This window comes from Euleptes europaea, chromosome 16, assembly GCF_029931775.1.
Source record: "Euleptes europaea isolate rEulEur1 chromosome 16, rEulEur1.hap1, whole genome shotgun sequence".
NCBI classification, from domain to species: Eukaryota; Metazoa; Chordata; class Lepidosauria; order Squamata; family Sphaerodactylidae; genus Euleptes; species Euleptes europaea.
In genome coordinates, this window is record NC_079327.1 from 30,434,774 (window position 1) to 30,449,162 (window position 14,389).

The 14,389-nt window shown below is 46.1% G+C and overlaps 1 protein-coding gene across 1 annotated transcript in view; it reads right to left on the reverse strand.

The window, feature by feature from the left end:
* Nucleotides 1-6,514: 6,514 nt before the first annotated feature.
* Nucleotides 6,515-14,389, reverse strand: part of MRPS9 (mitochondrial ribosomal protein S9) — a 51,417-nt gene continuing 43,542 nt past the window's right edge. The window contains exons 10-11 of the mRNA XM_056862151.1: nucleotides 7,795-7,964; nucleotides 6,515-6,625 (exon numbers count right to left, since the gene is read on the reverse strand). Coding sequence (XP_056718129.1) covers nucleotides 6,534-6,625; nucleotides 7,795-7,964 — 262 coding nt within the window. The 3' untranslated portion in view covers nucleotides 6,515-6,533. The remainder of the gene's footprint in view (nucleotides 6,626-7,794; nucleotides 7,965-14,389) is intronic.

Genomic DNA, 14,389 nt, shown 5'->3' on the forward strand with positions numbered 1-14,389 from the left:
CCATTCCCCCCAAAATTGTACATTATCAGTCTGATTAATCAACGCTGTTAGTTTCGCCATCTCTGTCAATTCTAGCATCTTATTTATCCAGTCTTTTTTAGTCAGTATCTCGTCAGTCTTCCATTTAGCTGCATATATCACTCGAGCAGCTGTGGTGGCAGCAAAAGGAGAAATTCCACCCCCCCACTCTCATGTGCCTTCGTGCCTGTTTGCATAGCCATTTGCATGGGCATAGCTAACCCGCCGCTGTTATTTCGTATGGTTCCTTCAGAGGGATTCTTCCTAGCAAACACCAAAGGTCGCGTTAAATGGGCTCTTTAGTAATGAGAAGCAGGTATGCGCCTGCTTCGCCGTCACTTCCGGAATGACGGTTCAGCGTTAAAAATTCAACAACAAAAAATACGTGGGGCAATTCAGCCTGGAACGCGCTGCTAATTACCCTGCAAAAATGGCCAGTGTGTGTGTTAAGTGCCATCAAGTCGCTTCCGACTCATGGCGACCGTATGAATCAATGTCCTCCAAAATGTCCCTATCTTTGACAGCCTTGTTCAGATCTTGCAAACTGAGGGCTGTGACTTCCTTTATTGAGTCCATCCATCTCTTGTTGGGTCTTCCTCTTTTCCTGCTGCCCTCAACTTTTCCTAGCATGACTGTCTTTTCCACTGACTCTTGTCTTCTCATAATGTGACCAAAATACGATAGCCTCAGTTTAGTCATTTTAGCTTCTAGGGTCAGTTCAGGCTTGATTTGATCGAAAACCCAGTGATTTGTTTTTTTGGCAGTCCACGGTATCCATAACACTCTCCTCCGACACCACTTTCCAAAGGAAGGGAAACAGTGCCAAGGCCGAATCTGTCTCCAAGCCACACTTCCCAGTGGATGGTGAGGCTACATCAACGGCTGTGCCTTTCTTTCTACTTCAAAATCTGTATTCTGGAACAGCTGGGCAATGGTGGGCATGCTGGATACCACCAAAAGTTTAACAACATTGAAAGGTCTTATCGCTTTTGCCAAAAGTTGCACAGATCTTAAAATATTTGCTTGCTAGGCTTCATAAATGCTAGATTTGAACCCTTGTGTACAGCGCTAGAAAGACCTGCGTGAAGGCCTTTGCTTCATTTAAGCCTCAAGTCTCTTTTCAGGACCTGAATTCAGACATGAACAAATGTAATTATCATAAAGAAGAAAATATATTCGGAGCAGATAGAGTGTCTTTTCCTCCCTAGCTAGCGTTGCCAGGTTCCTTTTCGCCACCGGTGGGAGGTTTTTGGGGCGGAGCCTGAGGAGGCCGGGGTTTGGGGAGGGACTTCAGTGCCATAGAGTCCAATTGCCAAAGCGGCCATTTTCTCCAGGTGAACTGATCGGCTGGAGATCAGTTGTAATTGCAGATCTCCAGCTAGTACCTGGAGGTTAATCTCAAAATACACACTATATAGGTGCTGGGATAGATATTCACAATATTATATAGTACCCTTGCTCAATTATACTAAATACAACTTAAAAAATAAATCTTAAAGCCAAAAGCAGGCTATTTTACTGTTGCAGCAAAAAATTACTAAAGGGCTGCTAGTATATAAGTTTAATGTGTTCAAGGGAACGTCTTGGACTTAATTACTTTGGACTTTATTTAATACTTTGGTGTAGTAGGGTGAATATAACCTTTTTTTGTGTCTACAGAACGGGAATTTGTTTATGTATTTTGGTATTTGATATAGACTTACTGTGTGCCTTGAACACATTAAACTTATATACTAGCAGCCCTTTAGTAATTTTTTGCTGCAAAAGTAAAATAGCCTGCTTTTGGCTTTAAGATTTATTATTTAAGTTGTATTTAGTATAATTGAGCAAGGGTGCTGTATAATATTGAGTACCTGGAGGTTGGCAACCCTGCTCTCCACTTGAGCAGCAGGTCCTTCCAAAAGACAGTCCAAAAAATGACTAGACGGCCTCACGACCCAGCAGTTAGGGTTCATCACAACCCACTGTCTGAAGAGCCTTGCTGCAGCCTTCTGTAATCCTGTAAGGCTAACAAGGCACTTTGGTGCCCTGGATGATCCATACAGTAATTCCTATATTGCAATGATTGTGCAGATCATAGAGCCAGGCGAGGAAAGAGCAAATGTTCATGGGCAAGGAAAAATTAAAACCCTGCAAAGCCTTGATAGCTCAAGGGACGTTCCACATTTAGATGTGACCCAGCCATATTCTTGCAAAGGAGTGTAGGTGCTCTTAGTTCAGAGCATTGTTACTAAAACAAAATGTGTTAAGACAGAAGTGTTTAGTAATAGCAGGCAGCAATGTCACAGATACTAGCAGGCCATAGGAGGAATTAGCTCACTTGCACATCACAGGGGCAGTTTGACCACTGTACTAGGTCCCGTTGTCTCTCTATCCTAGGTATCTGGAAAGACAGCAAAGGATCTAGCTGAATCTTGCCTTAGGCTGCTACATATCCCCCCCCCATCCTCAATCCTCATCATAATCACCAATACCAGCTAGCACACTTCAAAATGATCAGTGTGGCACACACTTTCTTGCTAATCTTCTCAACAAGCCTGCAAGGGAAGTTTTAATCCTATGGGGTTGCTAATGAGATAATGGGTTTGTTTAAAGCCACTGAGTGAAGGCAGCAAAAGTGAGAGTTGGATCGGGAGCCTCCTAGCTTGCATGCCGAGAATTCAGAACTAAATAGTCTGCTTTTTTTCTGTGTTGATACTCATTTTCTTGTGCAAGGTGGTAGAAGAGAGGAGGAATAAGAGTTGGTTTTTATATGCCAACTTTCTCTACTACTTAAGGAAGAATCAAACCGGCTTACAATCACCTCCCCTTCCCTATAACAGATGCCCTGTGAGGTAGGTGGGGCTGAGCGAGCTCTAAGAGAACTGTGACTACTCAAGTCACCCAGCTGGCTTCACGTGGAGGAGTGGGGAAACCAAGCTGATTCACCAGATTACCGTCCACCGCTCATGTGGAGTGGGGAATCAAACCTGGTTCTTCACCACTCCAAGACACCACTCTGGGTGGTGATGGTGTGTGTATATATGTATATATATATGTTTGTATATATATCCATTCTGCCATCTGGAAAGAATGCCATTTTGGCCAATACTTCAGCCCATTGCTGTACAGATTTCGATGGGAGATATATTTAAATCACATGAACACATGAAGCTGCCTTCTACGGAATCAGACCCTTGGTCCATCAAAGTCAGTATTGCCTACTCAGACAGGCAGCGGCTCTCCAGGGTCTCAGGCAGAGATCTTTCACATCACCTACTCGCCTAGTCCCTTTAACTGGAGATGCCGGGGATTGAACCTGGGACCTTCTGCATGCCAAGCAGATGCTCTACCACTGAGCTACGGCCCTTCCCCAAATCAAACCAAACTACCCACTGAGGTGACTTTAGGCCAGTCATATCTCCCAGGATTGTTGTAATGGGGTGGAGAGAGGAGAGGATATTACCTACCCAGAGCTCCTTGGAGGAACAGTGGAACGTAAAAAACATTATACTACCCACCATGGGATGAAGGAAGGATGACATGTGCAATTGTGCCTGGGTAAATATACTCGGCACAAATTAAGTGGCTGAGGTGGAAGGTTTCCCTCCCACCTTTGTCTACTATTGTACTTGATAAATATCAATAAAATGAGTAAATGGGGCTATGGAAATGAAAATTACATCTGCAGAACATTTACCGCAGCCATCAAAGCACAGAGGGTAGGTACTTTTGAACATAAAGATGTAAATTAATTCCCCCCATTCTTCCTGGAGTTACCATCTTCATAAAACATAATAGATTTCTAATTATACTTCAGAGTAAAAGGCAAGTTCAAGAACAATGCAAAGTACGAAAAATGGTACACTGCAGAGAACAATAACCTAACCCCTGGATTAAATGTAAGCAGGGTAGTGGCATGATTCATACATCTCTTAAATAACTGTTTATTAAACCTCGTGGAGGCTTTCTCAATTTAAACATTTTTTCTCACTATTAAGCAACTTGGCATAATCTGCACAGGGAGAACCTTGGAAAACCTTATCAGCTTTTACACAAACTGAAGAAAGCAGTCAAAAACTGGTGGGAAGGGGGAAAACCCCAAGAGTGAATATTTCTCTTCAAGCATTAAATCAAAGGTAATTCTAAAACTGTTCATATTTTAGGGTCATATAACTTTAACCTAACAACATTAAGTGTATACAGAAATACTTTGTGGCTCTCCCTATCACGTTTTGCCCTAAAGCTCTGTTTTCTCAAATCAGGATCTAACTCTAGCATACCAGCCTGGTAATAAGTGAATTACCTTACATATTTCTAGGACACATTTTCTGTTTGGGGTGGGGATACACTCGACTTGTATTGCAACAGTGGCTAAAAATTGTCCATGCAGAGTTCTAGTGTTAGCATGGAACTAGTGTAGGTAATATTTGTCTTCATCATGAGATCACTGACCCTTCATGTGAAATTCTCAGCATTAGCTAGAGCATCACCTGCACTAGGGGGATAATACTGACATACAGGTTAGCCTGACCTTATCAGATCTCGGAAGCTAAGCAGGGTCAGCCCTGGTTAGTATTTGGATGAGAGACCACCAAGGAATACCAGGGTTGCTATGCAGAGGAAGGCAATGCCAAACCACTCATTATTCTTTAGCCTTGAATGCGACTTGGCAGCACATAAATTGAATGCGACTTGGCAGCACATTACATACACACACACCTGTTGTAGAAGAACGGAGGAGGAGGATTTTTATACCCCACTTTTCACTACTGTAAAGAGCAGGGCTGTGCGTATTGATAAACCCAAACCCCAAAAAAGCCTTTTCAGCTTCTTTTGGGTTTAATTTAACCTGAATATTAAAACTTGAAATAAAGCCTAAGCCGGATAGCTGATCGCCAAATCAGACGAATAGGCATTTGGCTTTTTTTGGCTTTGGCTTTCCCCTATGGGAATTTTTTTTAATGAGCTCTGGGGGAGGCATTTTTTGAGGTAGAGTCACCAAATTTGTAGCACATCTGCAAGGGACTCCCCTTGCATGAACCCCAAAGTTTGGTAAAGTTTGGGGCATGGGCCCCCAAAGGGGTCACCCCCATTCTCCATTGGAAAACAAGGTAAAGTTTCCAATGCTTTTCTATGGAGGTTGGGCATAGACTGTCCCACTGTGGGGCTAGGCCAAATAGCCAGGGCCTCCAGCCAGAGTATCTGGGAGTTGGTTCCCGTTATGGTAACAAGCATTGCTGAGGCCAAACTCCCTTATTCTTTGCCAAAGGGATAACCTGTACCACTTATTATTGTATGATTTTCCAGTGGCTGGCCACTCTGTCAGACCAGGGGACTACAGCTGGATTCTCCATGCCGTGAGACGCAGCGAGTGCAAGTAGTGATGCAGAACCGGACCTATAGATATGAGATTGGGAACAATCGGAAGAGTGATAAATCCTCCAGCCTGGCTTTGACATCAGGAGTAAGGGTGGAGGAGCACAGCCAGGATAATTTGTCCCAGAACATCATCTGATAACGCCCCATGAAGGCACTAAAAATTAGCAATTGCAAGGCCCAGGGCGCCCGAGGAATAGAATTTGTGCCCCAAGATTATCCAACTTTTGGCCTTCTTTGTCTTATGGAGCTCCAGACTTGTACTGGGCTGCCAGGACCTGTGACCAAGGAGTTTTTTTTTGCTGTTGCAAGAATGGCTATTTTAACTATTTTAACGGCCAAAAGATAGTTACCCAAGAAACATTTTTGGTTTCAACAGTGAGGCCACTGATTTAACGTATACACAGTTGCACCAAACCTTACTGTACATTTTAATAGTTTCCTTTTTCAAGCCTGGTTTTATTACTGACTGCAAACAGCTCCATCTTGTGGTGAAAAGGTTATACTTATCAAAAACATTTCCATGTTTCATGTACAAATAATTTTTAGCTCTTTTCACGGGTAAGTTAAAATATAATTGGAAAGGTTCTTTTGGAGGGTGTACAAAATGTGTCACCACAGGAAAATGACTGCAAAGGTGTAACCTAAGCTGGAGTCACAAAAAATGTTAAGTATTTCAAGAGCTGCTATAAAGAGACCAAAGGTTCTGCATTTTGCGACTACTACAAAATGCAGCTATGATAAGCCTTTATCCTTGGCAACTGCAGGTGATGATAGAACACAGGTTGGTCTCCTTTGGAAAGAAGATATTTATGGTCTCTCCCTGCTCTCTACTACTGAACGTTAGCTTTGTGGCTTCTGTAGATCTAGGAAAGAGCTTTAAAGAGCAGCTCACGAGCTTTTCCTACTTGTCTTCACACATCTGCTGCCAGTTTCTCAACCCCTTCCATGTGCAGCTGCCTTCCTGGCCTTTTACCTGTGTTGTCTCCTATTGCTTTTATCCTATTCCTACTTTCCTTTGCCACCAGCGAGTCTACTGCCAACTGATTAGTAGGCATTTTTGCTTTGCGACTGACCCACAGGCTGAATGCAATGGAAACCACCAGTTTAATTACAATATAAATACAATATATATGTAACAATTTAATCTTCAAGCTTCAGCGCTTTTTCCAGGTAAACTTTCTGCGGGCTCCCTCTTGTCCTGGCTTCTTTCGCTCTCTCACCCGTGGATCGGACGTCAGGAGGCCAGCTGCAGAGGGACAGATGGTAAACTTTATGCAGTTCAGATACAGCCCTTCTGTGTGATGCTCAAAGCGAGAGAAGAACTATGGGGCAACAGAAAGGATATTCTGCAAGGCGAACTCCACTGTAGTCTGACGAAATAAGAGGCTAGAAAGAGTTTAACATTTCACATGTTTTCAGCATAAAATCTGTGAGGTCCCCTAACTGAACTCTGTTTTACCAGTCATTTGCATGTAGACTAAATTCTCGATGCAGCCATTTGTTCATAAAGCCTAAATCCTCAGTACGTATCTTTTCTCCAAGGGATACTGTTCTGGAGTTTAGCTGGGCGCTAGACTACCCTTGCCTACAAAAGTACAAACAGCCACCTGGGGACTAATTGTAAAGAAATAGTTTTTGCTCTTTGGGAAACATGGTATAGTTTACAATTCCTGACAACTCCCAACAGAGCTGGAAAAGATAGAAAGGGCAGCCACAATGATTAGAGGACTGGAGCACCTGTGAGGAAAGGCTAAAGAGTCTGGGACTTTTCAGTTTAGAAAAGAGATGACTAAGGGGGGGCATGATAGAGGTTTATGCAATTACGCATGCTGTGGAGAAAGAGTCGACAAATAAAACTTTTTCTCCCTCTTCCAAAATACTATAACTCAAGGCATCCTATGAAGCTGATGGGCAACATACTCAGGACAAACTAAAGGAAATACTTTTTTTTACATAATGAGTGATTAAAATGTGAAATTCACTGCCACAGGCATAGACAGCTTTAACAAGGGATCAGACAGATTCCTAGAGGATAGGTCTATCAGGAGCTACAAGCCATGGTGACTAAAGGGAACCTCCAAATTCAGGGGCAGTCAACCTCTGGATCCCAGTGCCAGGAGGCAACATCAGGAAAAGAGCCTCAGTCTCTATGCCCTATTGTTGGACCTCCAGAGGAAGCGGTTGGCCACTGTGTGGGACAGGATGCTGAACTAGAAGCCCTCCCCCCAAGTCTGATGAAGCAGGGCTCTTATGTTCTTATTACCAGCTTAGCGCTGTCACATCCATCCTTCTTCCAACTTGCAGAATATTTTACGAAAGTCAACTATTATCTAACATTTCTACAGTTTTAAAGAATCCCCCCTCATCACTGCTTAATCCCCCCTCATCACTCCCTTTCCTACTGACGTTCCATACCTTGCCTCATGTGCTCCACGTCATCTTCTGTCACAAAACTACACAATGCTCTCGCAATAGCTAAACGAATTGCACCCGCTTGTGCTGATCTCCCACTCTCAGAGACGCTGCAGACCATGTCGTATTTCCCCAACCGATCAACAAACAGAAATGGGAACATCAGCTGCTCTCTGAAAAGCATTATTTATAGGTAAATTAAAAAACACATCAACACTTTCTATTGACTCTCTTGTATATTCCAGCTGTAATGATAAGCAATATGAATAAATCACAGATTGAATCCTGCTTAATATTTTTACATATGCAAGGGGGATTTTTACTAAAATCCCCCATCCCATGGCAACTATTCCTGGGGGTCCTCCATCCCTTGGGGGGCATTTGGGGCTGCAGTGAGAAGCAGGGAAAGTTCATGTCTGTGGACAGAAGGAAATTTTAGGTGGGATCTAGGTTCAGAGAAATATAATCTTTCTGAAAAGACCCCATCGTGGAGGAAAACAGAGTTGCACTTACCTGTAACTGCTGTTCATTGAGGTCTTCGGTGCAGATACACATGTGGGACTGCGCCTGCGCGCAGGCCTGCCACCGGAAAAAACTCAATAGCCTTAGTCCTCAACCGGGGATGCCCCTCCCTCACAGGCGGGGCCGGCTTTCGCGCCGCGCAGCCCGCATGCTCTTGGGCGGGGCATCCCCTTCCCTCCTCAGTTCCTTCTCCGCCACCGACCAAGACAGCCAATAGTACTGGTAAATACTCAATTTCTAACCAATAAATCTTTCCTTTTGCTTTAGGTCGACAGTGGGGATGGAAGGGAGGGATGTGTGTCTGCACCGAAGACCTCAATGAACAGCAGTTACAGGTAAGTGCAACTCTGTTTTCATTTTCTGTCTTCGGTGCAGCCCCACATGTGGGATAGTAGCAAACTTACCCTACCCAAAAAGGTGGTGGGGTCGACTTAGGAAAAAAGGGTCTGGAGAACTGCTCTGCCCACTGCTGCATCCTTCCTGGCTTGCAGGTCCAGTGCGTAGTGTCTCACGAAGGTATCCTCTGAAGACCATGTCGCCGCTCTACAGATGTCTCCAACTGGAATCCTCCTGTGGAGAGCAGCAGAAGAGCCCTGCGCCCTAGTGGAGTGTGCCCTAATGCCTAAGGGGCATGTCAATTTTGCCTGCTTGTAAGCTATTCTAATAGCTGAAACCACCCATCTTGCTATAGATTGGGCCGAGGCTGCTTTTCCCTTCTCGGGTCCCTGATAGCAAATGAATAAGGAGTTAGACCTTCTAAACAATTTGGTACGGTCAACGTAGTAAAGGAGCACCCTCTTTACATCAAGTGAATGTAATGTCCGTTCAGCCTGAGAGGAAGGGTTAGGGAAAAACACTGGTAAGACTAAATCTTGAGCCAGGTGAAAAGAAGATATCACCTTGGGTTTAAATCTGAAGCTAGGGTGAAGGACCACCTTTTCGTTATAAACCCTGAGAAAAGGGCTATCGATACGAAGGGCTGCTAGTTCCCCCACCCTTCTAGTTGATGTCACAGCCACAAGGAAGGCTATTTTAGCTGACAAGAAGGACAGATGCACCTGGGCCAAAGGCTCGAAAGGTGCCAGCATCAGTTTTGCCAAGACCAGGGAGAGCGACCATTGTGGTGTTAGAATCGGGTTAGGAGGAAACAAGTTATTAAGACCCTTTAAAAAACGCTTTGCAAGAGGATGGGAGAACACTGTATGTCCCTCCACCTTATCATGAAAGGCCGAAATAGCTGCCAGATGAACCCTTATGGAGGAGACCGCCAGGCCCCTCTTGGTTAATTCTAGCAAATAATCTAAAATCTTAGGAATAGGGCAGTTAAATGGGGAATAGCCCTGTTGCTCCACCCAGGTTAGGAACCTATCCCATTTCCTATCATACGAGTAGCGAGTAGAGGGCCTTCTAGCCTGTAAAAGGACCTCTTGAACCAGTTGTGAACAGCCCACTAACAAGAGGGAACTATTCTCCATGCCATGAGGTGTAGTCTCTGCACATCGTGGTGGGCCAGATCCCCCCAGCGAAGTAGGTTCGGGTGATCGGGTAGCGTCTTGCAGTTCCCTCCCGCTAATTGAGTAAGGAGGGTGAACCATATTTGTCTCGGCCACCTGGGAGCTATGAGAATGCAGTCGGTGTTGTCTGCAGCTATTTTCCCCAGTACTCGAGCAAGTAGGGGGAAAGGAGGGAAAGCGTAAAACAGACTGTTCGACCAGGTGAGTTGGAACGCATCCCCCAGGGAGGAGGGGTCGCTCCCCGCTAGTGAGCAAAATTCCACTGCTTTCTTGTTGTCCCTGGTCGCGAATAAGTCTACCTGAGGGGTGCCCCATTCCTGAAAAATGGGGAAGAGAAACTGATCTTGTAGTTCCCATTCGTGATTTGTGGTAAAAACCCTGCTCAGTGAGTCTGCTTGTGTGTTGTGGACTCCTGCTATGTGGATGGCACGCAAATCTATATTGTGTATCCCTGCTATTGCCCAAATCTTCTGGGCCTCTCTGCACAGGGGGATGGAACCTGTGCCCCCTTGTTTGTTGATGTAAAACACTGTGCATGAGTTGTCCGACTGTAGAAGTGTCCTCGAGTTCTGGAGGATATCTGAGAAGGAGGTAAGAACGTAACGTACTGCCTTCATCTCTAGAAAATTTATGTGCATTGATGACTCTCTAGGGGACCATCTACCTTGAATAGAATGATTCCCACAATGACCACCCCAACCCTCCATGGAGGCGTCCGTGGTAACTGTAAAACTTGGAGTCCAAAATCCCAGGGGAACCCCTTTTAGAAGGTTGGTTTCTGAAAGCCACCATTGTAGCGATCGCAAGATAGGCCTGGGAATGGACAATCTGTACCACTTGGAGTGGCGAGAGAAGTCATAGGATCTAATGAACCAATTCTGCAGTTCCCTCATTCTCAGCTTAGCTAGAGGGGTCACCGCAGTGGTCGAGGCCATAAGGCCTAATAATCTCTGTATGGAGACCACGGGCTGGTGTCTATATCGCATGAAATGGTGAATTAGCCCTCTAATGGAGGACATCCTCTCGGTGGGGAGGAAAGCCCGACCCGCCTTAGAGTCTAACACGGCACCGATAAACTGAGCCCTGGGTGATGGAACTAACTTAGACTTCTTCAGGTTGACCATCAGCCCCAACCTCGTACAGGTAGAGAGAACTAGCTGTAAATTAGAGGAGAGCAACTCTGGGCTAGAGGCTGTAAGCAACCAATCATCAAGGTAGGGATAGATCGTGCATCCCTGATTTCTGAGGAAGGACATAACTACTGCCATGCACTTCGTAAAAACTCTGGGGGCCGTGGCGAGGCCAAAAGGAAGGACAGAATATTGAAAATATTCAGATCCATAACGAAACATTAAGAAGTGCCGATGCTCAGGGTGGATAGAAACGTGGAAGTAGGCGTCCTTCAGGTCCAACACTGCGAACCATGAACAGGGTGTAACAAGTTCCATCACAGAGGGTAAGGACACCATTCTGAACTTAGAAACTCGTAAATATTTATTCAAAAACCTGAGATCAATGATGGGTCCAGAGCCCCCATCTTTTTTATCAACCATAAAAATTCGAGAAAAGAAACCCAAACATGGGGGGTTAACTTTTTCAACAGCACCTTTTTGGATAAGTTCAACCAGTTGTGGTGCAAACTCAGGGAGAGGGTTATCTGCCGCAGAACTGGCAGGGGAACAAGTGGGGACGGATTTGAACTCCAGGCGGTAGCCCTGTGAAATGACCTTGAGAACCCAGGTATCAGAGCAGATAGCCTGCCAGGCTGCAGAGAACTTTGCCAACCTATTTAGGAACGGCAGCCCCTCCTCAGGGGAATGCGGACATAGTCAGAATTTTTGGGAGGGTTGTCTCTGGTCCTTGTTTTGAGTGTTGGGAGTAGAGCGCTGCTTGAAACCGTGTTTCGGTCTGGGGTGTTGATGTTGAAACTTTTCTTGCTGAGGATATGGGTGGAATCTTTGGAATCTTGGGAACCTATTGAAGGAGGGGCCAAAGGATTGTTGACGGAACTGGGGCTTGTCTCTCTGTTGCTGATGGAAGGATGGAGTCACCCCCAGGGACCGGGCGGTCTGGCGGTCCTTCTTAAGATTCGTAAGGAATTCTGTGGTCGATGAGGCAAATAGGATGTCCCCTTCGAAGGGGAGATCCTCAATGTGCGACCTTGTGTCTAGAGGGAGGGCAGTAGAGCGGAGCCAGGAATGGCGACGTAGAGTGATTGCTGAGGCCATTGTTCTAGCTGCACTGTCTGCTGCATGCTTGCCTGCGTTGATCTGTTGTCTCGACAGACGCGTGGCTTCTGCTTGTATAAGGCGCAAGGCATTTTTAGAGTCCTCCGGGAGCAGGTCAATATGGGGGGCAATCTTCTCCCACAGGAATAGCTGGTACCCCCCCATAATAGTTTGGTAGTTAGATATACGAAAATTCAGAGCAGCAGATGAGTAGGTCCGCCTGCCCAACTGATCTAAACGTTTACTCTCCTTATCAGCAGGAGATGAGCGTGGACCCTGCCGCTGTCGGGATTGCATCTCTGTAGTTACTATGGAGGAGGGAGGAGGATGAATCGTGAGAAATTCAGCCGACTCAGGTTTTATTCTGTACAGATTCTCCACCTTCTTGGAAGAAACTGGGAGTGAAGCAGGTTTCTTCCAAAGAGATATAGCTATCTCGGAAAGGCCTTCCAATATGGGGAAGGCAGCAATACCCGGTGTGTCGGGGTAGAGACGGCTAAGAATCTTGTCCTTAGGCCTATTGTCTGTTGTGGAAATATTAATGTCCAGTGCCTCAGCCATCCGTATCATTTGCTCCGTCCGGAGCTTGAGGTCTTCAGATGGTGAAATGGCATCTGTATCCCCTACTAGTTCATCAGGAGAAGGTTCTGATATATCCTCAGAACCTTCGTCCTTAGATTCTACCTCGTCTGCTTCTGACTCTCCTCTGGGAGTGCGCTGAGTCAGGGGGGTAAATGGAGAAGGCAGTTGAGGTGTATGAAGGACCACCAGTTCGCCTCTAAAGGAGAGCTGTCTAAAGCGGCAAAATTCTATCCAGTCCTTGACCAGCTCTGGGGATATTGTAGGTACAGATGTGGAGGGAGCTGGTTGAAATATCTGTTGTGGTACCGAGGGGGTCGGTACCATGGAAGCCGGGTCCAGTGGGTCTGGATCCGAGATGAATGGAGGACCTTCAAGCGGGTCCAGGTCGACCTCGGAGTAGGAATGGAACGGGGAGCCGAGGTGAGGGTGTCCTCGGTACCGAGGGTGGTACCGAGGGCGGTGCCGAGATGGTAGCGTCCGGTGCCGAGGGTTTCGGAGCCGGTGTGGACTTCTTCTGCGTCGAGCGGTTGGAACCATGATGCTTCTCGAGGTGTTTGGTCTTGTGCTTGTGTTTCTTATGGCCCTGAGGTGGATCCGAGGAGATCGGGTCCGAGGGTCTCGGCGTCGAGCTGGTACCGGGGGTCGGTAACGATCTAGTCGACTGCGCATCTCCCGGGGTCCTGGAACCCGTCGAGGGAGAGGGGTCCGAGAGGGCTTTTTTCCAAAGTTCTGCGCTCAGCCGGTGCGCGCGAGCATTGCGAGACCGGGTAGAGAAACCTTGGCAGATGGCGCATTTAGACACGTTGTGCCCTTCACCCAGGCAGGTTAGGCAAAGTTCGTGTTGATCTGAGTGCGGTATTTTAGCCGGGCACGTCTTACAGATCTTAAAGGGGGCCTTAGAGGCCATCTTAGGCACTAGCACAAGATCAAGGGAGATTGCGAATGAACTTTTCTTTCGTTTTCGTCCTTTAGTTACAATACATTTATTTTTAAGTTTCTTCTATCTTTCTTTCTTCTTTTTTTTCTTCTTCTTTTTTTTAGGAAGAAGGAGGACCGCGGACGCGGCCTAAAGGACTTACGAACGCGTTGAGGTAAGGCAAGGAGCTCCGATCCAAGCGGCGGCAAGAAAGGAACTGAGGAGGGAAGGGGATGCCCCGCCCAAGAGCATGCGGGCTGCGCGGCGCGAAAGCCGGCCCCGCCTGTGAGGGAGGGGCATCCCCGGTTGAGGACTAAGGCTATTGAGTTTTTTCCGGTGGCAGGCCTGCGCGCAGGCACAGTCCCACATGTGGGGCTGCACCGAAGACAGAAAATGAACAAAACTATTCTATATTTGGTTCTTGTAGGTTATCCGGGCTGTGTAACCGTGGTCTTGGAATTTTCTTTCCTGATGTTTCGCCAGCAACTGTGGCAGGCATCTTCAGAGTAGTAACATTGAAGGACAGTGTCTCTCAGTGTCAAGCGTGTAGGAAGAGTAACATATAGTCAGAAAGAGGTTGGGTTGACTATATGTTACTCTTCCTACACGCTTGACACTGAGAGACACTGTCCTTCAGTGTTACTACTCTGAAGATGCCTGCCACAGTTGCTGGCGAAACGTCAGGAAAGAAAATTCCAAGACCACAGTTACCTACAAGATACCTACAAGAACCAATGAACTCTGACCGTGAAAGCCTTCGACAATATTTATTCTATATTTTTTTCTTACCAAGCACATGACGTGTCACTGTAAATTAAAAACCAGGAACTGTTTAC